The 22,030-nt window shown below is 57.9% G+C and overlaps 9 protein-coding genes across 9 annotated transcripts; 5 read left to right on the top strand and 4 right to left on the bottom strand.

The window, feature by feature from the left end:
• Window positions 1–1,601: 1,601 nt before the first annotated feature.
• J3D65DRAFT_556926 (ER-associated proteolytic system protein Der1) lies at window positions 1,602–2,451 on the bottom strand (the record flags this gene model as incomplete). Its single annotated transcript, XM_066797286.1, has 3 exons — window positions 1,602–1,774; window positions 1,826–2,207; window positions 2,260–2,451. The coding sequence occupies 3 exons, from the start codon at window positions 2,449–2,451 to the stop codon at window positions 1,602–1,604; spliced, it is 747 nt and encodes a 248-aa protein (XP_066653306.1).
• A 600-nt stretch (window positions 2,452–3,051) lies between these two features.
• J3D65DRAFT_647180 (histone H3) lies at window positions 3,052–3,662 on the top strand (the record flags this gene model as incomplete). Its single annotated transcript, XM_066802327.1, has 3 exons — window positions 3,052–3,184; window positions 3,253–3,374; window positions 3,450–3,662. The coding sequence occupies 3 exons, from the start codon at window positions 3,052–3,054 to the stop codon at window positions 3,660–3,662; spliced, it is 468 nt and encodes a 155-aa protein (XP_066653305.1).
• Window positions 3,663–4,635: 973 nt separating this feature from the next.
• Window positions 4,636–6,081, bottom strand: J3D65DRAFT_669935 (uncharacterized protein; the record flags this gene model as incomplete). Its single annotated transcript, XM_066803244.1, has 1 exon — window positions 4,636–6,081. The coding sequence occupies one exon, from the start codon at window positions 6,079–6,081 to the stop codon at window positions 4,636–4,638; it is 1,446 nt and encodes a 481-aa protein (XP_066653304.1).
• Window positions 6,072–7,200, bottom strand: J3D65DRAFT_479456 (uncharacterized protein). The gene is made up of 3 exons (XM_066796573.1): window positions 6,554–7,200; window positions 6,177–6,510; window positions 6,072–6,123 (listed from the first exon to the last, which is right to left on the bottom strand). Exons 1-2 carry the CDS (start codon window positions 7,078–7,080, stop codon window positions 6,429–6,431), a joined length of 609 nt encoding a protein of 202 aa, XP_066653303.1. The 5' UTR covers window positions 7,081–7,200; the 3' UTR covers window positions 6,072–6,123; window positions 6,177–6,428.
• A 401-nt stretch (window positions 7,201–7,601) lies between these two features.
• Window positions 7,602–8,704, top strand: J3D65DRAFT_479355 (uncharacterized protein). Its single transcript, XM_066796571.1, has 2 exons — window positions 7,602–8,335; window positions 8,401–8,704. Exons 1-2 carry the CDS (start codon window positions 7,705–7,707, stop codon window positions 8,415–8,417), a joined length of 648 nt encoding a protein of 215 aa, XP_066653302.1. The 5' UTR covers window positions 7,602–7,704; the 3' UTR covers window positions 8,418–8,704.
• J3D65DRAFT_479356 (histone-fold-containing protein) lies at window positions 8,705–10,059 on the top strand. The gene is made up of 3 exons (XM_066796572.1): window positions 8,705–9,037; window positions 9,106–9,191; window positions 9,299–10,059. The coding sequence occupies exons 1-3, from the start codon at window positions 9,022–9,024 to the stop codon at window positions 9,620–9,622; spliced, it is 426 nt and encodes a 141-aa protein (XP_066653301.1). The 5' UTR covers window positions 8,705–9,021; the 3' UTR covers window positions 9,623–10,059.
• Window positions 10,060–12,221: 2,162 nt separating this feature from the next.
• Window positions 12,222–14,163, top strand: J3D65DRAFT_557228 (uncharacterized protein; the record flags this gene model as incomplete). Its single annotated transcript, XM_066797304.1, has 3 exons — window positions 12,222–12,605; window positions 12,688–13,215; window positions 13,258–14,163. The coding sequence occupies 3 exons, from the start codon at window positions 12,222–12,224 to the stop codon at window positions 14,161–14,163; spliced, it is 1,818 nt and encodes a 605-aa protein (XP_066653300.1).
• Window positions 14,164–15,986: 1,823 nt separating this feature from the next.
• Window positions 15,987–18,998, top strand: J3D65DRAFT_479085 (glycoside hydrolase superfamily). Its single transcript, XM_066796567.1, has 5 exons — window positions 15,987–16,264; window positions 16,333–16,833; window positions 16,890–17,225; window positions 17,279–17,628; window positions 17,681–18,998. The coding sequence occupies exons 1-5, from the start codon at window positions 16,126–16,128 to the stop codon at window positions 18,776–18,778; spliced, it is 2,424 nt and encodes an 807-aa protein (XP_066653299.1). The 5' UTR covers window positions 15,987–16,125; the 3' UTR covers window positions 18,779–18,998.
• Window positions 18,999–19,135: 137 nt separating this feature from the next.
• On the bottom strand, window positions 19,136–21,136 carry J3D65DRAFT_479334 (uncharacterized protein). The gene is made up of 2 exons (XM_066796570.1): window positions 20,176–21,136; window positions 19,136–20,063 (listed from the first exon to the last, which is right to left on the bottom strand). The coding sequence occupies exons 1-2, from the start codon at window positions 21,013–21,015 to the stop codon at window positions 19,236–19,238; spliced, it is 1,668 nt and encodes a 555-aa protein (XP_066653298.1). The 5' UTR covers window positions 21,016–21,136; the 3' UTR covers window positions 19,136–19,235.
• Window positions 21,137–22,030: the final 894 nt, after the last annotated feature.

Below are 22,030 nucleotides of genomic sequence, written 5' to 3'. Positions count from 1 at the left end.
GGAGACTCGGAGGATGTGGCGTTCTAAGATCTGGCCTGCATATGGATTCGACTGCGCATAGTGGAGTGTAATTGCGAAAGTGGCTCCAAAACATCAACGCCTTTCCGGGGTGCAGACGGAACCTGGCAAAGACACTGTCGAAGAGTAGCACAGAGTTTCAAACTATCAAGCGCCACAGGTATGCCCAGCAAACTGGATATCTCGCTGATAACGATGACGAGCGCGGGATGTCAAGTCCAGGTGCGTGCGTCCTGCGAGCGTGGTCAGGTTGGTCAGATACGTAGACATGAACTGAGGTTGAGAGAAGACCCAATGACAAAGCAAGGAGACCGGTCGAGGGTGGGTAGGGCGGAGTCGCAGAATCTTCATACCGGATTCGAGCAAATGTCTGAGAATGGTAACTAGAAGAGCGAAGTGCATATTGAGAGTCGTCGCAAGCTGACAGGGGACCCCACTGTTACACTAGGGCGACATGGATACGACGGGAGATTTTCTCGACCACAAATGCTTAAGCAACTTACTGATGAGGACTAGGGTTCTCCAGCTCTTCCCCACTGCGTTTTCACGGTTTGCCCGTTGCCTGCGGCTGCGGCATGCTGTATCTCCCCACCTATGCCTCGTGATGCGCATCCAATTCCTCACTTTTTCGGCGAAAGCAAAGACAAAAGGAATCAAGCGACACGAGTCGCGTCGACGGGGCCAGACGTGTCTCCCAGCTGCAATATTGGACGTGCATCGTTGAATATAGGCTCCTTCCGTACCTTGCATGTACTTTGGTGGTGCAGCGCAAGGCTTGGACTGGATTCGAGAACATGTGAATGTATTCCTTTGCGATTTCCACGTGGAGTGTGACCAGTTGTCGTCCTCTTGAGCCGAGTGCTTTGATGCAGCGAGGGGGAGCCAAGGTGTGGCGGTGGAGGCTAGTCCAACCGGTTACATTCCAGTCAGGCGGGCCGAGGGCACACGACCAGCGGGATGTTTTCGGGAGGTACGCCGTCCGCCAGGCCCTTTGACGTGTAATATGCTGCCGATTGCAAACCGCTATATGGAGAGTAGTCAGCTGAGATGAGGATTTCGCATGGATAGTTATTCCGGCCATGATGCAGCTTGGACAAAGGAAGCTGGCACGACAGCGCCAGTAGAGCCAAGGCCGGAAAACAGCAGCAAATAGGAAGGTGTGATGTAAAAGGCCTTCTTATATGATATGGATACCTTGTTCTCTTGATCGTGGACAATTTCCAGCATCGACTCGATCTTCATGCGACTTGGGGAGTATCGCTACATGATCATTGACGAAAACTGTTGGAGATAAGCCATTCAGAGTATGCACAAGGGCAAGGGAGCGAGACTTGGTCGCAAGTCGTGGCACACACACCAGTAGGGGAGTAGTCAGGCAATATTCTTCCGCTTCGATAGACGACTGATTGCGGGCATTCAAGCCACCCTCATCACAGGCGACCTCCAGTTTTAAACATACCAGACCCAGTTCTTCCTTTCTTATCCCAAACTCCGACATAACCAGAAAAGATTTCCTTGCGCCAAGTTGCCTCCTCATCGCCGGGTATCTGAGCAACTTTTGAAACGAAGCGAAGATGTTTTGTTCATCTTATTTCTGGAGCAGGTACGGCAGCAATGCCGTGGTCGATGGGTCCAGCGGGTGTGTTGTCTTCGTTGGCTGGCCGACCTTCCCAAAGACGGATCCACCACGAGGGCGGATCCAACGGACGAGAGCCACGGTTCATCGGAGGGTACACATCGTTGAAAAAGTACCACACTGCAAATGTCAGCTATCACGAAGAGGCCCGTTGGTGAGGGTTCGGCTTACGGTGCCCAATGATGATGCCACACAAGTCGTCCTTGGGTACTGAGCCATGGACAGCCATGCTGAACAAGGCGAGCACCCACGGCAGAAACGGCGCTTTGAAGACAACCAGCCCCAAAAAGCTCAAGTTGGTGTCCGGATTCTTCCTACTCCAGATGTAGACCAGTACGCTGTTAAGGGCGGACCCGAGGAAACCCATGGAGAACCACGGCCCGATGATGAGGAGTACGGCAGAGGAAAAGGCAAGGAGCCATGAAAAGTGCGCGGGCGACCTGCCAAAGCCTTCTTCTAGGAGGCGTGAATAGCGCTGAAGGAAGAAGACGTGGAACAATAGGTCCAAGCTGAGAGGGCCGAAGTAGAAGAATGTGGTAAGAATGCGCCAATACTACAATGTCTTGTCAGTACAACAAACAATGCCTGCGTTATCACAAGCGAACCTGGCTTTTGAAGTAGACAGCGCGGAAGCTGTAGAAGAGCTGAAAGGGAGAGACGACGTGGCACTGGACGAGCACGCTCAGAACCACAGTTATGGTCGTCCACCAGCGAGTGCAGACGGGCAGCTCGTAGAACCACTGTTCGAGCGGAAACTGTCCCATCATGCCCTCACCGGGCCCAAGCATTCCGGCCATGGCGGCGGATGGACGGCAGTTGGAGTGAAGCGTGAGGTAGGCGGCGGAAGCGAGCGGAAAGAGTTGGACGAGGCAGGTAAAGAGGTGGACGAGGCGGCGAGGAACTTCGAGGGGAGCGATCTGTATGTGAGGTACGTAGATGTTGTGGATATCTACATGTAGCTAAGATGATGGAAGAAACAAACGTGGACTGTAGCGATGCGGAGGCGCGGAGATAAGCCACAAGTGCCCTGCCTGCCCACCAAGCCGCAAGGCCGCTAAGATTAGCTCATCCCTGCCGTCGCACGCATCAGATCCATCCATCCCAACCTCCCAGTTATTCGCTTTGTGTACATCCACCACGACCGAAACCCTCAGGTTGCCGGACAGAGGCCTCGCCGCAGCCCCTCAACTCCCGTTACAACCCCGCCTCGACTCCAATTGGCCCTTGCCGCTTTTTCCCCGCCCGTTGGTCGTCTTTGGCTCATCAACAACGCGCTCTGACGCGCTCGCGACAGCTGCCCAACTCCAGCCATTGCGACCACCCATTGCCTACAAACAGCGCAATCAACGCGTCTCAGATCGCGCCGCTCGAGCCAATCTATTCTTTGAGCAACAGAAATGCCGCCCAAACCCACCAGAGGAGGCCGACACTCCACCGGCCGCAAGTCCACCGGCGGCAAAGGACCGCGCAAATCGACTGGATCCGCCGCAGCGACGACCCCAAAGAGACGCAGGTCATCCGGTGCCCAGCGTAAATACGCCTCCCCATCAATCGCTCCTGCGGCCCTCCCCAGAACTAAGTGACTGACTGCCCCACAGCCGGCGACCCCACACCCAGGAAGCAGACGCGCTACAAGCCCGGCACCGTGGCTCTCAGGGAAATCAAACGCTACCAAAAGACGACGGACCTGCTACTCCGCAAGCTCCCGTTTGCGCGCCTCGTAAGTCCCAGCTCCGCAGCAAAAATCGCCCCCGTGCTCAAACGACGGCGCTGACGTCTTTTCTCCCCCCGCCAGGTTCGCGAAATCGCCCACAACATGATACCCCCAGGCGAGTCTCTGCGCTGGCAGTCGTCGGCAATTGGCGCGCTCCAGGAAGCCGCCGAGGCGTACATTGTCGGCGTCTTCGAAGACACCAACCTCTGCGCCATCCACGCCAAGCGCGTCACCATTATGCAAAAGGACATCCAGCTGGCACGACGCATCCGCGGCGCCTGGGGCGACGCGTGAACAACCTGTCTGTGAACAAACTATCTCACGCGCACATCAGGTTCGAGAGAAAAAAGAGATATGCCACGAGCTTGGTAGTTTGGAATTCTCGCATCAAGCTGGGACGGATGGACGGATGATGATGGGCGGATTTCGGCGACGGACGGCACGCGAGGTTTGGTACCATGGGGCTGGTCTGATCTAGTCACGATTGGGACGCTGTACTTTTATCCTTTATTTGCTGATCACCAGCTACGTCTGTCTCGGGCGAACGGGGGGAGGGAGGAATTTGTCTTCTGCACTAGCACCGATGTTAGGCTCAGGGATGGCGGACTATTGCCATATTCCGGCGTTGACAGGCGTGGGGTGGATGGTGCACGAGGGAGGCGCTGTATCATCATCTTCATCTCCATTTGATGGCTCCCCTTTGGTTCTTCTTGAATTTACGGTGGGTGGTGGAAGAAGCACCAACCACAAGCACTGCGGCTGCACAACGAAGAAGGAAAACAGACCAAATGCCAGATGTGTAGTCAAGCCAGCTGCGCAAATGCCCAAAGCATTCCAGCTCAATGTCTTATTCGTGTGGATGATCTATGCCCAAAAATGCCTGTCTTCCTGTGCGAACGCCTTTTCAACGATCTTTGTGAGGTCTTGTGTTTCTAAGGTAAGTGCGTGCGTTTATGCGTAACGCTGCTCCTCCAACGCTTCCAACTCCGCTCCTCCTCCAACTCCAAGAATCATGTTGATGGTGGTACATGGGCGCGTAGTACAAGGCAAGTGATGCGACGTGATCAGCCTGCCAACATGTTTCGTTTCCCCTTTTCCCACGGCGGTGGTTTTCCAGCTCGCTCGCCCGCCTGAATGCTCTCATGCAGGGAGCAGTCCTTCTGTCCGTCCGTCCCGTCAGTGGCGCGCGGATTGATCGGCCGTTACTTCGTGTCCGTCGTCACGTCCGTCAGATGTGTGTCATCACCTCGCCCTTGCTATCGCCATCTCAAGCGTTCGGCACGCCAAAGCCAGGCAGCCATTCGCGCTCAGGGACGACAGCGCCCACGGGCTCCCTGGGTGGCGGCGCCACCGCGCCCTCAAGCACAGCGACGAGGCCCTCGCGGCTGCGGGCATCGTCCAGGGCCTCCTCGGCCTCCACGACGGCGTCGGCGACCGAGTGCTGGCGCACGCGCATGACGAGGGCGTCGCGCGCGCTGTTGGGCACGCCCATGCCGGGCAGGTGCTTGAGCGGGGCGTCGTCGTCGCTGTAGACGTGGACGAGGCGGTCCACGGGCGGCTGCGCGAGCAGACTGTTGTGGTTGCTGGTGCTCAGCGGCGACGTCGACGACGGCGGCAGCGGCGAGAGCGGGTCCAGCTCGGCGTCGGACGAGCGCGCTGCCGACAGCGCTGGCGATGCTGTGTCCTGCGGCGTGTCGACTTTGAGTTGAGGGGGCTGCAGAGGCGTGGGTGCCAGGGGGTCCAGGGGGTCGAGATAGGCGTCCGCTTCGACAATGCTTTCGACGCGAGGGATGGAGTCGCTGGATGGAGGCGCGGGAGATACGGTGCGCGAAACAACTGTATCTACTTGAATTGACTGGCGGCGGCCAAAGGCCTCATGGGGCGGCAGCTCGACGCCCATGTTTGCCTCGTCCTCGTCGTCCTCGTCGCTGCCCGGGGTGGATCCAGTCGCATGAACGACAGTCTCAACCCAGGGCTTCACATCGGCCTCTGTCGTCTCTACCGAGTGTTCCACGATGGTGTCGACCTGGATAGACTGCTTGCGCGCGAAGCGGGCGTCGTTGTTCGGCGTGAGGGTGTCGCGCCGGCCAAAGTTGAAGTCGCCAAACGACGTGTCTGGCGTGGGCACTGCCGAAGTCTCGTCCTTGAACGGGTTGGAAAAGATGGAAGAAGCCGCCGACAGCGGTTCCGCTTCCGCGGCCTCGACAATCGTCGAAAAGGTCGGAGCCATCCCGGCGCTGCCTGGCCATGGTGCCGTCTCGTACGTGAGTTGAACCGTAGTGTCAACCTGAATGGATTCGCGACGCGACTCGCGGCGGGAGGCTGGCGTGGGCGCTGGCGAGGATATATCCAGCACGGGAAGGAAAGAATCCGTTCGGACTTCCATATATGGCTTCTCATCCGTGGGGGCCTGGCGAACGCCCTCGCCGGTATCTAGGCGCGGTCTTTTGGCGTTCAGGTACGCGGTCCCAAGCTCTTCCTGCGAAGACCAAAGGCGTGCCTGCGGGACAGTCGTATGATCTGCAGTCGCCTCCGTCTCTTTGCTCCGCGCTTCCACGGGTTTGGTCTCGTCGTGTGGCTTTTGCGACTCGGGCGTTTGTTCCGGCTGGCTCGACTTGAGCCACGACGTCTGCGACCTCCTCTTGCGCCATTGGAGGAAGAGGATGATTGAGCCTGCGGCGATTGGAATGGCGACGCTCTTTCGGGAGAGCATCTTGGCCACTTGCTGCGGGAACGTGGAAACGGCGCTGGAAGCCTGTCGCAGAATTAGCAAAAAGGTAGGCCTTGGATCGAGCAGCGGATACGCACCATGTTGCGGGCGCCCAGTCGCGCTAGCTGAAGCTTTGCGACTCGTCGCGAATGGCACTTGAGAGGATGTATTGGAGAGGATGCGGCGGGGAGCAAAAAAGGGCACTGGGGGAGACAGGATGATGCGCGACATGCACCGGACCGACGAGGCGGCTTTATAGTAAGGACGGCGACATGGAGACGGTGGACAGTGGAGAGTCACGTCGACCCACCATGGTATGCCGGTATCGAAAAAAAGGGGAGCCAGTTTGTTTACAGAGCGTGTTGACGGGGATGGAGGCGGCGGCCTAAGAGACGCGTAGGGCGAATTTGCCGCAGGTGGTGGAGCAACGACCTGAGTCATCAGCGGCGCACCGGTCTGAGGCCATGAAAATTACAATTGGGCTTGCACGGGTTGGCGGTCAAGTTGCCAGTCAGCGATACCGTTTGTCATGCCGTGGAAGACAGAGGTCGGTGAGCTGATGCCGTGGTCTGAATCCTTGGGCTGCTCCGTGCTCCAGGGCGCAGAGACAACCAAGCCAGGCGGCCCGGAGCCGCGACGACTGGGACTGAACCACGGCTGCACTCGAGTGCCGACCTGACACTGACTGGCAGATGTGACCGACCTGACGGGATGCGAGATGATCAAAGTCATGCTAGACTGCTTGCAGTAACGCCCCAGCCGAGTCCCGCTTCCTCTGTGGCATTGCATCTTCGGACCTGCTCCCGACCCACTGGGACTTGCGGGGTGATGGGTGGTTTTGGCGGGACGGCGCGACGTCGACTCCCATTCTTCCCATCCGCAGTGCAACTCTACCCGTTCCTCGACCAAGACTCCACTGGACCCTTGGCTCCTTTGGGCAAGCCCGGCCTTGGGCAAGCCGTTCGACCCAGCGCAGTGGAAGCATCCAGACCGCTGGCCCATCCAAAACTCAATAGACTGCAACCGAGCTACCACTGTTAATGTTCAAGAATGCCATCTCGCCCACGTGGAAGCTCTTCAAGAGCCATACATCCTCCCGCCCTTGCCGTCTGATCTTACATATGACGTGCTTGATCTTCTGTCGCTACGTGTACGGCGTACGATTGCGAAAGCGACGCTGCCACGGCAGTGGATAGACCGACTGGCGACAGGGAACCCAATCGGATGTCAACCGAGAGCAGAATTAGACAGAATCCGCAGCCACAAAAACTTGTGGATACTGAGGAATGCTTCCCAAATCTCCCACGCAAAGCACACGCGTGCCACAGTGGAGACAACCTTTACGGCTTTTGTTGCAACACAGAACAAATAAGGATAGAAATGTGAGGCTCCGCTGCCGTTGGTCCGTCACGGGATTCATTGAGAAGTGGTGAATCGCATCCAAGTAGCGGCCATGTAGAAGTCAATCCGAGGAGAAGTTCAGAGGGAGCTTTACTGTTTCCAGGTAGACCAAGCACTTGAGGACTCGGCAGCCGTTTTTTGCAGCTGTGCCACCAGCGCCGCAGTACTGGTTAGCCTGCCGAGCTCAGGGGACCACACTTCGCGGAGAGATTCTGGCACGCCGGCATGGCAACAGATGGCAGATTGGCTTGCTCCAAGAGGACTAGATGGATCAAAAGTCGCGCACTGCAGACCATTGGCAGCCATAAATCGTTAGCAAGAATCAGGATGTTCAGTGGACACGTTGGTATGCGGCGGCCAGGTTCAGATAGCAGCGGCAGGCTGGAGGATTCGCCTCGAAGCCCATCAGCGGCACGGGAGCAGCAAAGCCCATTCTTGGACCGGAGCGAAATTGTCGCGATATTGCAGAGCGGCGAGTCCAGGCGGCAGATCAGGAGGCGCAAGAGCTGGATGATGGATGTTGCGGAGGACCAGTCTGGAGCAGTGCGGGCGTGGCAGGGAGCCGAGGGCATGACGTTGGTCCGGAGGCCGGCGACGAGTGCTCCGACATGGCTCAGTGGCTCTCAGGTCTACCAACGCCAGAACAGATGGACTGCAAGCTCAAGGTTGGCCGCATCCTCAAACCGCGGCTGTGTTGCTGCTACGACCTTTGCTGTCCTCAGAGATGCCCAGTTACAATCATGCTGCGCTGCCATTGCGCCCTCCACGGCTGCTTGCATGCAAATTGCTCGAGACAGAGTCTTGACATGCGGCGAGACTGTCGACACTGAAAGCAACGAAGCCAGCCAAACCCAAGGTAAGCTTTGGCACCTACTGTACATGCTAAACCTGCTCAAGTCCATCTCTGACATCCTGTTCCAGACTACTTGAGAAGCTGACGGGGCTGTCTTGCCGCTAATGCCTTGGCCATGGCCGTGACAAACCGCCGCCTTCGCAGCCATGTCAACGTCCAAGGGACTTCACGGGCGAGATCAAGTATTTGGCTTACAAAGGCTTCTTGATCTACATGCTCCATGCAACTGCGAACCAAATAGTAAGCTACTCAGCTCTAACCGGACGATTTGCTCAACCAAGCCAATGCGAGCACATCGGGTCTCGAGCTCTCCTGCAAGGGCACGTGACTGGCTGGACTCGGGCGCGGCGACCGGCAAAAAAATGCCGTTGGCCAACCAGGCAGAGTATGGACAACGGACTTGATATCGGCTGACGTCTTTCAGAACAATTCGTAGCACGTCTTGTTGCCTTTGTCGCGCTGTGGAATGCTGCCTTTGATGTCACGTGCCATGACTCTGAGGTGAATTCCTACCTTACCTAGCCGTGGCTGCCACTTCGCGTCTTCACAATCGAGCCGTACCAACCACGTCCACGACCACCACCTCCCGCCCCGCACCACGAAAAGCTTCCATTACCAAACTTCCATTCCTAGGATCGCATTGATCGACCTGACCCATTTCAACTTGCACTTGATATCCAACGACAATAATGCCGGGCGGAAAAGGTGAGCAAAATCGCGTCTTGCGAGGGCTGATGCAACGGCTAACGCGTCTATTTTGTTGCGCTTCACAGGCAAAACTGGCGGCAAGACTGGTGGCAAGGGCGGAGACTCCCAAGTCAAGACTACCAAGTCGCACTCCGCAAAGGCCGGGCTCCAGGTAAGGCTATCACGGTCCCCAAGTCGACGCGCCACGTCACGACACGCATTTCTCATCACGTATGCGGGCTTCACCATCGCACAGAGCTGACGATAGACGCTGCACAGTTCCCCTGCGGTCGCATCAAGCGTCACCTTCGCAACATTACGCGCCAGCGTACGCGCATCGGAGCCAAGGCCGCCGTCTACCTCACCGCTGTCCTCGAATATTTGACTGCCGAAGTACTCGAGTTGGCAGGAAACGCCGCCAAAGACCTCAAAGTCAAGCGCATCACGCCACGCCACTTGCAACTGGCCATCCGCGGCGACGAGGAACTCGACACACTCATCCGCGCTACCATCGCCTTTGGAGGTGTCCTGCCGCACATCAACCGCGCACTGCTGCTCAAGGTGGAACAAAAGAAGGGCAAGAAGAACCTGATGGAGGCCTAGTCGTTGGCGCATGCGTGCTGCGGATTGGCATGAATCGGCCGTGTTGAGGAAGGCGCCAGTGAGGAGGGGACTGGCGGACTGGGCCACGAAATGACAGGAATACCCGGCTCTTAATGGGAACCACAAGAAACGCACAAGACAAGATGCCAATATCGAGGGGAGGCGGCGAGCTGGTCGGATGGCTTTGATGGGATCCGCAACAGCAATGACTCGGCACTGTAGGCACATCACATGGACGGCGCGCACGCACAGCAGCACAAAGAAAGTGGAACGGCAGTGGCAAAGAGAAACGCGGTGGATGCCCGCCGCGACGAAAAAGATGTTTTTGTTCCGTGTCGGACGCTGGATTGCTATTTCAGGTGGAGGACATGTTCTGGGATTGAGAAAGTGTTTTGACTCTCTTCTGCCATGAGGACGGGTGGGACTCAGTGGCCTGCTTTGCTTTGTGGCTTGGACGTATGCGGCTCCGTCCTTCGCTCTCTCCTTGGTCCTGCTTCCCGGCGGTGGCGGTGTTCGAGTACTTGCTGGATGCACGACGGCGGGAAGCAGGGCGCGAGGTTGCTATTTTGTAGAATGGATGTCATCCTGTTTCCTCATGATTGGTCTGCAGTTGTGATCAAGTGGCTTTCACACGTGAACAGAAAATCAAGAGAGGGGGAAGAAAAAAAAAATTAAAAAAATCTCAAAAGGGAGGAAGGGACGAGGAAATGAGGAACATAGGGCAGCTCGACGTCCAGCACTTGGGCAGCACATGTTGGAAACCTGCTTTCCCTTTTCTTGCCCACGTCGACGTAGTTGACGCTTCACAGGAGACAGTCTTACAAATGTAGCCTTTGGCTCTAGTCCACCATGCAGCCCTGTCCCATGGCGCCTGGGGACGTGCGCTACGGCACGTTCTTCTCGACTCGTATATCTGCACATGGACACAGACAGGTACATGGACAGATCAGAGCAGCTTGGCACGTCCGCATGTTGACATCCGAGACGGCCCCGCGACAGTGGATGATGTATGGCTCAAGCTCAATCTTTCACGGCGATACGAGAGTGAAGGGCAGAGGGGTAATTTTGGCTCTCGTCAGTAATCAGATGGGCGCGTGAGTAAGCTGCTGGGGTGAGGTGAACCACCCACCCAGCAAGGAGGACGGCGTCACATGACCGGCGCTTGCTGCGTGCGGCGTGTGATGAGGTGCAAGTGGCTGCCGGCGGTGGTATGTAGGGGCGGTAGGCGAGGCGAGGCGGGGCGGGCACGCATGTAGCTGGTTAAGGCAGATGCTGTATGTAGGCGTGGACATGGTATAGTTATGGGAGTGTATGCGCGAGGGTGGGGCGCAGCGCAGGCAGACATGGATTGCGTCTGGCGTAGGAGGATGGATGGGGAAGGTGGGTGGGCGGCAATCAATCATGCGTGCGTGGAGCGAGGGTTGTTGGATATGTTGGAGTGAGCGAGAGAGTGGTGGTCAGGTGGACGAGGCAGAGGCGTCGAGATGACTCGCGGGGAGTGTTTGGTTGGTGGTGGTGGTGAGGAAGTGAGTGAGAGGGTGGCAGAGGTGAGACGAGACGCGGCGGACAGACGAGATGGGGTGAGCAGGTCTGAGATGGATGTGTCGACCCAGTGGTGTGCGACGAGGGTCGGTAGAGGAGTGCGACGTGGGAATTCCAAGACTGGACGTGAGCCCGAAGTAAACAGTCGACGCGTCGTGGCAACGGCACCCAGCGAGGATGGGCGTGGTAAGGTGGTGTTGTGTTGGGTTGCCGGGCGGTGTGGTTGGCATGGTCGGGCAGGATCGGTCTTGATACGGGAGCGCCCCTTTGAGCATCATGGAGCAAAAGAGATGAAGACGGCCTGCACGGGCAGCATGCAATCTGTGGTGGACGGCCGGGCCGACCGGACCTCGTCTGTCTCAATTGTCGTCGTCAAGTCGTCGGCGTAGGGGGAGCGAGGGGATAGGGGTTCGAAGCAGGTCTTAAGCAGTGCATAGCTCAGTCTACCAACTGATGTGAACACCACCACCACCGCCGCAGACCAAGTCAAGTCCAACACCACAAGATCCACTCGCTCGCCACTACACTAGGCCGTAGTCCCCGCCGCCGCCGCCGCCGCCGCCGCCGCCGCCGCCCGCCCGCTGTCAACGTCGCTGTCACTGCTCTGCATCATCGCTGAGACAGCTGTCTAGTGCCGCGTTGCCAGGTCTGCCTTACCACATTGCCTACCTAGTCTAGTCCCGTGTGTAGTCAGCAGCTGCTGCCGTGCGGTACTCTCTCCTCGCACTCAACCGGATCTCGCCAAACACCACCACCACCACCACCACCACCACCACCACCTCTCCTCCACCCCCAGCAGTGCTGACCCCAACACCGCTGCATCCGCCAAACCCCTCCCATCCTGCTCGCCGACGACTCTCCTCTTCGCTAGAGTCCCGTTTCTCGGATGCCGCACCCCGCGCACCGCTCCGCCTAACGACCGACACGACGCGAGAGGAGCCCAGGACTGACGACGCCCACGTCTGCATCCAAGAAAAAAAATTCATCTCCAGCCTCGGACCATCCCCCACCTTCCCCCGCCCACTCCCTCTGTATAATGACCAGTCATTCCCACGACATGTATTACGAGAATCAATCATCCCGCTCGCCGGGCTCGCATCGTCATCAGCCGCAAACACTGCACCGCCAGCCCTCGCGCCAGTTTGACGCCTACGGCCAGCTCAACTCGGGCCTCTACCCCCAGGACGACCACCAAACGCGCTACGACTCGTCGCGCTACAACGATAGGCTCAACGCGACCATCCACGCCGGCTACACTGGCTACGAACTGGGCGGCGCCCAGGGATGGAACGCCAACGCCTTTGCCGGCAGCAACGGCCTGGCCGCCCTCAACGCGACCACGAGGATGAAGCCCTCGTCTCGCGCGCGCTCTGCTCTGCCTTCGGTAAGTTGCTCGGACAAACTCTGCTTCATCCGCCTGCTGACTCGCAACTCTACAGCCGTGGCTCGACCAGCAGCCGCCTCTGCCAAACGTTTCCAACGCCTTTTCTGGCCTCGGAGCGTCGTCGCTCGGAATCGGCCAGCACCACGGCCTCGGCCAAAACCTGCCGCAGGGCATTGCTCAGGGACAGATGGGCCGCCCCGACCCCTACAGCTCGACAGACGCCGACGAGGAGCTCATCCCCACCGCCATCGTCATCAAGAATATACCGTTTGCCGTCAAAAAGGAGCAGCTCGTGCAGCTCATGACCGACCTTCGCCTGCCGCTGCCCTACGCCTTCAACTATCACTTTGACAATGGCGTCTTTCGCGGCCTGGCCTTTGCCAACTTTACCACTCCCGAAGAGACTGCGGCCGTCATCGAGACCATGAACCACTTTGAGCTGCAAGGCCGCAAGCTCCGCGTCGAGTACAAGAAGATGCTTCCGCTGGCAGAGAGGGAGCGCATTGAGCGTGAGAAGAGGGAGCGCCGGGGTCAGCTGGAGGAGCAGCACCGGCCTTTGCCTTCCTCGCAGCTTCACACCCAGCCCTCGCTGTCCTCCATGTCGTCTCACGTCCAGTCGGCCGCTTCTCCATCACCCGTCAATGGTAGGAAGCCTGGTGAGTTGGACGTCATGACTGGCCCTTCGTGGGCTAACAACGCCGGAACAGAGGTAGACATGAACGACCCCCAGCACCTCCAATTCTACTCGCAGCTCCTCTTGTTCAAGGAGGACCCCAACCGCGAGGTGCTCGTCTTTCCCTCGACCCTCACGCCTGCCCAGCGCCGCATCTGCCACACGATTGCCCATACTATGGGCCTGTCGCACAGCTCCAAAGGCATGGGTGACTCGCGCCAGGTGCACGTCTACAAGTACGGAGACCCCAACACGAGCCCCCCGATGCCCCAGATGGCGCCGACTAGCCATCCCCTCGATGCCCAGCGCCGCGGTCTCAACCGCGCTGCCACGACGGACTTTAGCGACGTGCGCGAGAACTTTTACGGCGGCACTCTCGGTCGCCAGTCGTCCGGCCTGCTAGGTTTTCCCGATTCGCCGGGTGGTGGTCTTACAGCTGCACCGAATCTCAGAGCTGCAAAGTCGTACGCCGACCTGCGCTCCTACACGCCTTCTCCGGTACCTTCCACTGCCAGCTTCCCGGCGACGCTCAGTGGCAACATTAACAGGTACCAGGATTATGGACACAGCTCCTCATCGACCAACCCTAGCCTGACGCCGACCGCCACGCTCGGCAAGGAGGACAACTTGCTCGTCAATGGCCTCAGCAACATGAACCTCGGCGGCGGCTTTGGCCAGAGCGGCAGCCCCCGCGGCTTGCGCGGCATGGTCTCTTGGGATTCGGACAGGAATCCCGGTCCGATTGGCAGCCACAGATCTTTCAGCACCAACTACGAGAATGAACAGAACCGCGACCGCAGCCAGGGCTTGCCCACTCGCCAGCCGCGCGGTCCCATTCCCGAGCGCGGCTCCGGCTTTTCGCGGACCAGACAAAACGGCCACCATGGCCGCGGCAGCGATGAGCTCTCTTCCCAGTCCGGCGTCGAGATTGTGGTGGAGTGAAAACAGCAGAAACTCACGCCCGTATATGCACTCAAGAAGGAACGGCCTAAAAAAATCACGGAGGAGCCCGCTCTTAATTGCAAGCAAGAAAGGGGGCTTTCATGACGCATACGACGACGAATGACGCTACGAAACGTAGACACTAAACACTGATGGAGTTCGCGCTCCGCATTCCCCTGCCTTCCTCTTTGCACGACGAGAGCCTACATCATCATTGTCATCATCATCATCACATGAGATATTCGACACTCCATCATCTATTGATATCCGAACAAGAGACGTTTTGACGCGACAAACGTTGGGTACCCTTTCTGGAAGAGAGACGAGATCAAACACAAAAAAAGCATTGACGAGGTGGCTGGTTGGTAGCGGCTGGTTGTGTGCGTTTGAATAATCGACCTTGATTGGGTTTCTTGCGCTGGTGCTCTTTTCACGTCTTTTTTCCTCTCCTCTTGCTCTGCCGCATTGCGGTACGGTCGTTGTTTCTCTTCTGCTGCTTCTCACCTTCACCACACGTGAAGTCTTCCCACCGCAACTATTCATCCTCGCTAGTGCCTTCTCCAGCCCGAGTGGTCAAGACCCATCCGTCAACAGTTGGATACCTGGTACGGCGCCTGTGTCCAGGAGCTTTCATCATCGTCACAGATGAAGCTATGGAGCTTGCACACGCTATCACAGTCGCGTCTCGGGAGCTGTCTTTCACTGCCGCAAGACCCAGGGAGTTTGCTTTCTTCCCACATCCACTGTGTATCCTACATATCCTACGCGACATCTTTTCAAGGCGGGCGGGATCTTGCATTGTATTATTTGAACCACAGTTTTTCCGTTTTTCTTTCTCACCTGTCATTACTTTTGCCGGGGATTTTTTTCTTTCGTTGATCTTTTGGCCGTCCGTGTGTGAACGAGTCCAGTCAAACAAAGTAGTCTATGCGCCTCTGTCGTTACACATCAACCCCCCGATACCGGTACTCCCCCTCCGTTTATTCTTTTTTTTTTTTTTTTCCCCGATTGACTGTGCGATTCTTTTGTTGATTGTCCCCCGAGTTTAATCGATTGGCTCGATTTGAGGCTTATATTGTCCAGTTGAATGCAATTGTTCAGTTCAAGGCAAGACGTTCTGCTCTGTGGTGAGTGTAAGAAGTGACAAGAGGTATTTCCAACATCTTGCAAAGACCTGACTTTTTCTTCGTGTGTCTCACTCTACTTTCGAAATGGTTGAAAGAAAACAAAAAAAGGTCCGCCAGTGGACATGATCTGACCCTATTATGGTCTAACCCAGTGTACAGTCCACTTGAGAGGTGAGCTGAGATTGACCCGATTTCCGGCTGAATTCGCGGCTAAAGACGCATGCAGATTTATTTCTTACCCACTGACAGGCACATGCACACTGCTGCGCAACAGCCGCATTTTGAGAGCTGCGGTGCGAAATGCCTCTTTCGTCGCCTTTTGCGGGTAAGCTTAATCTGACCTTTTGACGTCGTCGGCAGATGCAGCACCGACAAGCGAGCTGGTAAACCACTCCACCGCACTGGTCGACATCTGCCAAGGGAATTGATGACGCGATGCAGGCACCGAGCAAGATGGTCGTGGAAGAATGCAAATCTTTGCCTACGTCGTGGATAAAGGAGTGGCATGTTTTCTACTTTTTCTCGCAGCTCGACATCAGAAGATGCGAGATTCGGACTGCCGTCGGTCAGACTGCCCCTCCTCTCGCCGAGTCGTGAAGAATAACCGTACGAAGGAGTCCTCTGGATTTGCGACCCCGCAGTATGACGTCCCCACAAGTCGGCGGGTTTCCTGGGGTACAATGCGGAGAACGCGAGTTGTCTCCCACGCCTTCGCAGCGCGAGTGACCAGATGATCTGGGACTTAAATACGGCCATGGCCAGGTCTCTTGATTGTTGTTCTTCCTCCTCTTTCCGCAAAGCTTTGGGCTTGTTCTCGGTCTGATTGCTAAGAGCCATGGCGCCGTACAGCTTGACGCGTCTCGCGACTCTCCTGGCGGTGGGCATTGATGCCGTGGCTGGTTTGAGGTTATACGGCTTTCCCGATTGCGAGAATGGGCCACTCAAAGAGAACTTGGTCTGCGACACCACAGCGAGTACGTTGACATTTTCCTCTCGTCTAATGGCAAGCCCACGAGCAATTGACTAACAAGATCCACCACAGCACCCAAAGCCCGCGCCGCCGCCCTCGTCGCCGCGCTCACGCTCGAAGAAAAGTTCAGCAACACAGGCAACACGGCGCCGGGCGTGCCGCGGCTAGGGATTCCACCGTACCAATGGTGGAACGAGGCGCTGCACGGCGTGGCATACTCGTACGACGTGGAGGTTTTTAGAGACGCCAATGACACGGATCAGTTTACGCACGCAACGAGCTTCCCGCAGCCGATTCTCATGGGCGCGGCCTTCGATGACGAGTTGATTCGCGCTGTCGCTGATGTCGTGAGCACCGAGTCTCGTGCTTTCAGCAACGCCGGGCAGTTTGGCATTGATGCTTGGACTCCCAACGTCAACCCTTTCCGTGATTCTCGCTGGGGCCGCGGACAGGAGACGCCTGGAGAGGATCCATTCCACATTGCAAGCTATGTGCGCGCTCTGCTGGATGGACTGCAGGGAGGAGTCCACCCCAAGTACAAAAAGATTGTGGCAACATGCAAACACTTTTTGGGTAAGTTCATCTTTCGGTACGCGAGATGCACCCTAGCCAGGGCTAACCATCATCAGGATATGACATTGAGAGCTGGAATGGCAACTGGCGATATCAATTCGATGCACAAATCACGCCTCAGGACTTGTCCGACTACTACTCCCCTCCTTTCGCCAGCTGCGCGCGCGACGCCAACGTTGGCTCCTTCATGTGCACGTACAATGCAGTCAATGGCGTTCCAACTTGTGCCGACCCATACCTCCAGACGACGCTGCTGCGTGAGCACTGGGGCTGGACCAACGACAATCAATACGTCGTCTCGGACTGTGATTCCATCCAGAACGTCTACCTGCCCCACCAGTGGGCTTCGTCACAGGAGGAGGCGGCGGCAGACTCGCTCAACGCCGGTGTTGGTGAGTCGTTTTACTTCAAATACATGCAAGGCCTGTTTCACTGACGCCAGTAGACCTCGACTGCGGTACCTACTATCAAACCTACCTTCCCTTGGCCTATGAGCAAGGTCTCATCAACGAAACCACGCTCGACAGGGCTCTGACGCGCGTTTACTCTGGGCTTGTGCAGCTAGGATACTTTGACCCGGCGTCTGTCCAGCCGTATCGCGCGCTCAACTGGAGCAGCGTCAACACGGAGCATGCGCAGAAGCTGGCGCTGAAGGCGGCCCAAGAAGGCATCACGCTGCTCAAGAACACCGACAACGCCCTGCCTCTGTCTCTCACGCCCGAGACCTCCATCGCGCTTATAGGAGAGTGGGCCAACGCGACCACACAAGCTCAGGGGAACTATGCTGGCACCGCGGTAAGTCTTTCACATACTACTCATACAGTGGCAGTAGCTGACCAGTAGCAAGCCCTTCCTGATATCACCACTCATGGCAGCACAAGAAGCCGGCCTCAACGTCAGCTATGCCAACGGCAACGGACAAGGAGACCCGACTACGGGAAAATGGAATGAGATCTGGCCCGCAGCCTCATCTGCCGACGTGATTGTTTACATTGGCGGTATCGACAACGACGTCGAGCTCGAAGGCATGGACCGCGTGACAATCGGATGGAGCGGGCCGCAACTAGATTTGATATCGCGCCTGGCATCCCAAGGCAAGCCCACCATCGTCGTCGCCATGGGCGGCGGGCAGATCGACAGCGCGCCGCTCGTAGCCAACCCCAACATCAGCGCCATCGTGTGGGCCGGATACCCGGGGCAATCGGGCGGCACGGCGCTGCTGGACATCTTGACTGGCAAGGTGGCGCCGGCCGGCCGTCTCCCGACGACGCAGTATCCAGCGCGCTACGTGAGCCAGGTGCCCATGACGGACATGAGTCTGCGGCCGAACGACGAGACGGGCAGCCCAGGGCGGACGTACATGTGGTACAACGGCACGGCGACGTACCCGTTCGGCTGGGGGCTGCACTACACGACGTTCTCGGCCTCGCTGGCGCTCCCCGACGGCACCGACGCCGTCGACCTCGCCGCCGTCACGTCGTCCTGCAACGCCACCACGCACCTCGACGCGTGCGCCCTGCCGCCGCTCTCCCTCGCCGTCACGAACACGGGCAACACGACGTCCGACTACGCCGCGCTGCTCTTTGCGCGCTTCCCCGCGGCCGTCGGTCCGCAGCCCGTCCCGCTCAAGACGCTCGTCGCGTACACGCGCCTCCACGACCTGGCGCCCGGCAGCACGCAGACCGTCGGCGTGGCGCTGGACCTGGGCCGCCTGGCGCGCGCCGACGAGCACGGCGACAAGAAGGTCTGGCCCGGCACGTACAGCATCGAGGTTGGCGTCGAGGGCGAGGAGGCGGACATGTTGGGTGAGGGCCGCAGCGTCAGTTTCGAAGTTGTGGGCGAGGAGGAGGGCTTCGTTGTCGAGGAGTGGCCGCGCATGAGTGAGGAGGGGAGGGTAGGCAGGGGCGTCGAGAGGTTGGAGGGGTATTTCGTTGCTGGGTATTAGGTTTAGGGAATGAGCGGTTGCGAGTACTGGAGGGGTCGAGAGATGTGAGTTCACGATGAAAAAGAATCTCAAGTCGTGGCAGATGCAATGTGACTTTTTTGATAGCTCCCTGTCCGTGGTCATCCGTCTTGTCGGGGAGCTTGAATGCTGCCTGTCCCTGTTGTACCGAGCGGCTTGAGTGCTTTCCCGCCTTTTTCTAATGTGTGCCATTAGTCTTTCAAAATCTATCAATCACCTGACAGGTCAGTGTGGTCAGGAGTTGTCAAGTCTCTGCCAATTAGACGAAGGACATGGAAATGTAGAGAGCAAATACGTACTTGAATCCAGCGCTTTGTTGATGCACAATTTGAATGATCCTGGTAAAGCCAAGTCTGACCCCTGACGCCCTACTTCCACCCCCTTTCCAGTCCAACTCCGCCTTCTTCAACACCGACCAAAAATGAACCAACAGAACCAATCAACCCGACAGCAGCGGCACAACACCAAACTTGTCCCACCTCGCCGCCCCGGCCGCATCCCCCGTCCCCGCGCCCCCGGCAAACCGCCACTCGGTAACCTGCGTCCCATCGCCGCCATCCGCAAACGCAAACACGCTCCCGGCCTGGTTCGCCGCGACCGGACTGTTCGCATTGACGCCCTCCATGCCCGCCACGCTCGCGACGCGGCCCCACGTCGCCTTCGCGCCGTCCCACCACGTGACGGCCACGCCGCCGGCGGCGCCGCCCTTGGTCGTCAGCACGGCGATGTCGAGCTCGTCGTCGACGTCGCGGGCGAAGGCGGCGATGCCCGCGGCCGGGCTCAGCGCGGCCGACGCCGCGCTCGACTCGGCGATGCTGGTCAGCGGCGCCCACTGCGGCGACGCCGACGCGATGAAGTAGACCTCCTTGAGCGCGTTGGCGTTGGCGTAGACGGCGGCCTTGGGCTCGTTGCCCTGCACGGGGAAGATGGGGATGGCGGCGAGCGCGGTGCCTGGCACGGCCGAGGGCAGGATCGTCACGGGACTGCTCCACGTTGGAGCTTTCCCGTCGTTGTCGTCGTCGGTGGAATTGGTTCCGTTCTGCGCGGCCAGCACGTTGACGCTGCCGTCGTCGTCTTGGTAGAGCAGCCATTGCGCGCCGCTGAGGCACACGCTGCAGCCCGTAGCGTACGCTGCGAGGCTGCTATCTCCCGCGGCGCGCACGAGCGAATCGGCGGAGCTGAGGCTCCACGTCGACGGGGCGGAGATGTTGGAAGAGTAGGCGCGGATCAGGTTGGTCTTGTCGAGAAAGGCGAGTTCGAAGGTGTGCTACAGGCGAGCAGTTCAGCTTCTATTTTCAAGTCTTGTGTCCTTCGCCTTGCGCCGGCGATTCAGGGGCCAAACAGTGGGGGAAAGTTTCTAGGAGAGGGGATGTACTCACTTTCCCGTCAGCGCGCCAATACACGTATGCCGCAATCGGGGTGCCATTTTTTGCCTCGATCTTGGTATTGCTGTCACTCCCACTCAACTTGACGATCGCCGGAATCGACCAATTTAACGACGCGGTGTCCCATTCCGCCACCGCAATCTCCAAGCTTGCCGTCTGATAGTACAGCCGATTGTAATTGGCGCCCCTGCTGTCCGTGTAATTGACAGCCGCGAGTTTCGAGCTGGGCAACAGGCGCGTTGTCGTCGTCGTCGTCGTCAGATTGGCTGCGCCCGTCCCAGCCGTCGTGGCCGTCACGCCGTTGTTGGTGTTCGACGACGACGACGACGACGACGACGAGAACTTCCGGTTCCCCACGACACCGCCCACGCCGCCCCCTATTGCCGCTGCGGCGATGAATACCAGCACGATGCTGAGGCATAGCCAGAATGTGCGGCGCCGGATGCCGCAGATAGTCCTTTTGCGGCCATTCTCGACAGCGCCCTTGGGCTCCGGGCCCTCGAGCGGCGTAGGAGGAACAGCAAAACCGTCAACCGGCACCGAGGCGTGTGAGAAGCGCGCGTCAGGCGTGCCGCTGCTGTTGGCGTAGCCAGGCACCGACGTGTACGAGTAGCGTGGATCCGAGGATGCGTCGATTTTTGGCGACAGCGTCGACATGGACTGAGGCGACGAGGCGAGGTTGACGACTTCGGGGGCGCTGCTGCCGTCATCGTTCGGCGGTCGGTCTGCTTGTTTGTCTGCGGCCTTGAGGGCTACCTCGGGCAGCTCGCTGCTGTGGTCGACTTCGAGCGTGCTGAAGCGCTCTGTAGCGGGAGCCTTCTCGTCTGCGGCCATGATGTATTTTTTTCTTGCTTGCTAGGCTGAAATGGTGATTTGTGAGTACCCTCAGAGCGAGGGGATGGAATATGGTTGATGCCATGGCTTTGCATGTGGTCCTGTCCATGGCTCCTGGTTGCGGTACGGACGTGGCTTGAAGCTTCTAAGCGCTAATTTGATGGACCCTTTTTGTGGGAAATGCAGGTACGCTGTCCAGTGTTGTTCGAGAGATAAATTGTCTGGAGAAAGCACGCTTAGACATGAACGAGGTTCTCACTGTTCACCAGATTGTTCGTTGTAAGAGGCTCGAGGACTCCCTAATGACAATTCAACCCTCTGTCTCAAAAATTAGCATTTTCAGCATGAGACAATCTTTCATCTTTGCCCCAGATTTCTGGCTTGGACAAAATTGCTCCGTATCCCATCGGCCACAGCCACAGCCACGCGCTCATCTCATCATCCCGCGGGCAAAGGGTCTGCCAAAATGACAGCCGTCCTTCGGCAAATGGGCGACTCTGCCCCTTTCCCAGGAATGGGATGCATGAGGGCGGCAAAACCTTTCCCGAAAGGACACACCACGCCCAGATGTGCGGATACTTCTATTTGCGGGGATTGAAAACGTGGTCCACTAGCCACATTGCGCGTGGTTTGGAGCTATCCGTAAAGCTACCAAAGCACCAGAGACGAAGAACCGGGACTCGCCGCGGACACTTTCTCGTCTGGTGCAAATGACGTCGAGTCCCATCAAAATAGGGCGATAAGATGACAGGCACAGGTCAGCGGATTCCCGGGGAGTACACCGCGATGTCGGAAGGTTCATTAGAAAATCTTCAGTTGTTGCCGATGACAGGCCAACAGTCAGAAGACTCATAGTTCTCAAGTCGGTCAGTGAAGGCCAGTCAGTGAAGCATGAACGGCCACAGCCCACGAAAAGACATGCAGAAGGAAAATAGCGACTGGACTTTCCGGACAATAGGTACTGCTCCATGGCGGGCACGCGTTTGTCTAGTCGCCATGTTACGCTCTTACCAAG

Source organism: Phyllosticta citribraziliensis (assembly GCF_038025025.1).
Source record: "Phyllosticta citribraziliensis strain CPC 17464 chromosome Unknown J3D65scaffold_9, whole genome shotgun sequence".
NCBI classification, from domain to species: Eukaryota; Fungi; Ascomycota; class Dothideomycetes; order Botryosphaeriales; family Phyllostictaceae; genus Phyllosticta; species Phyllosticta citribraziliensis.
This window is presented reverse-complemented; position numbering and strand designations above follow the sequence as displayed.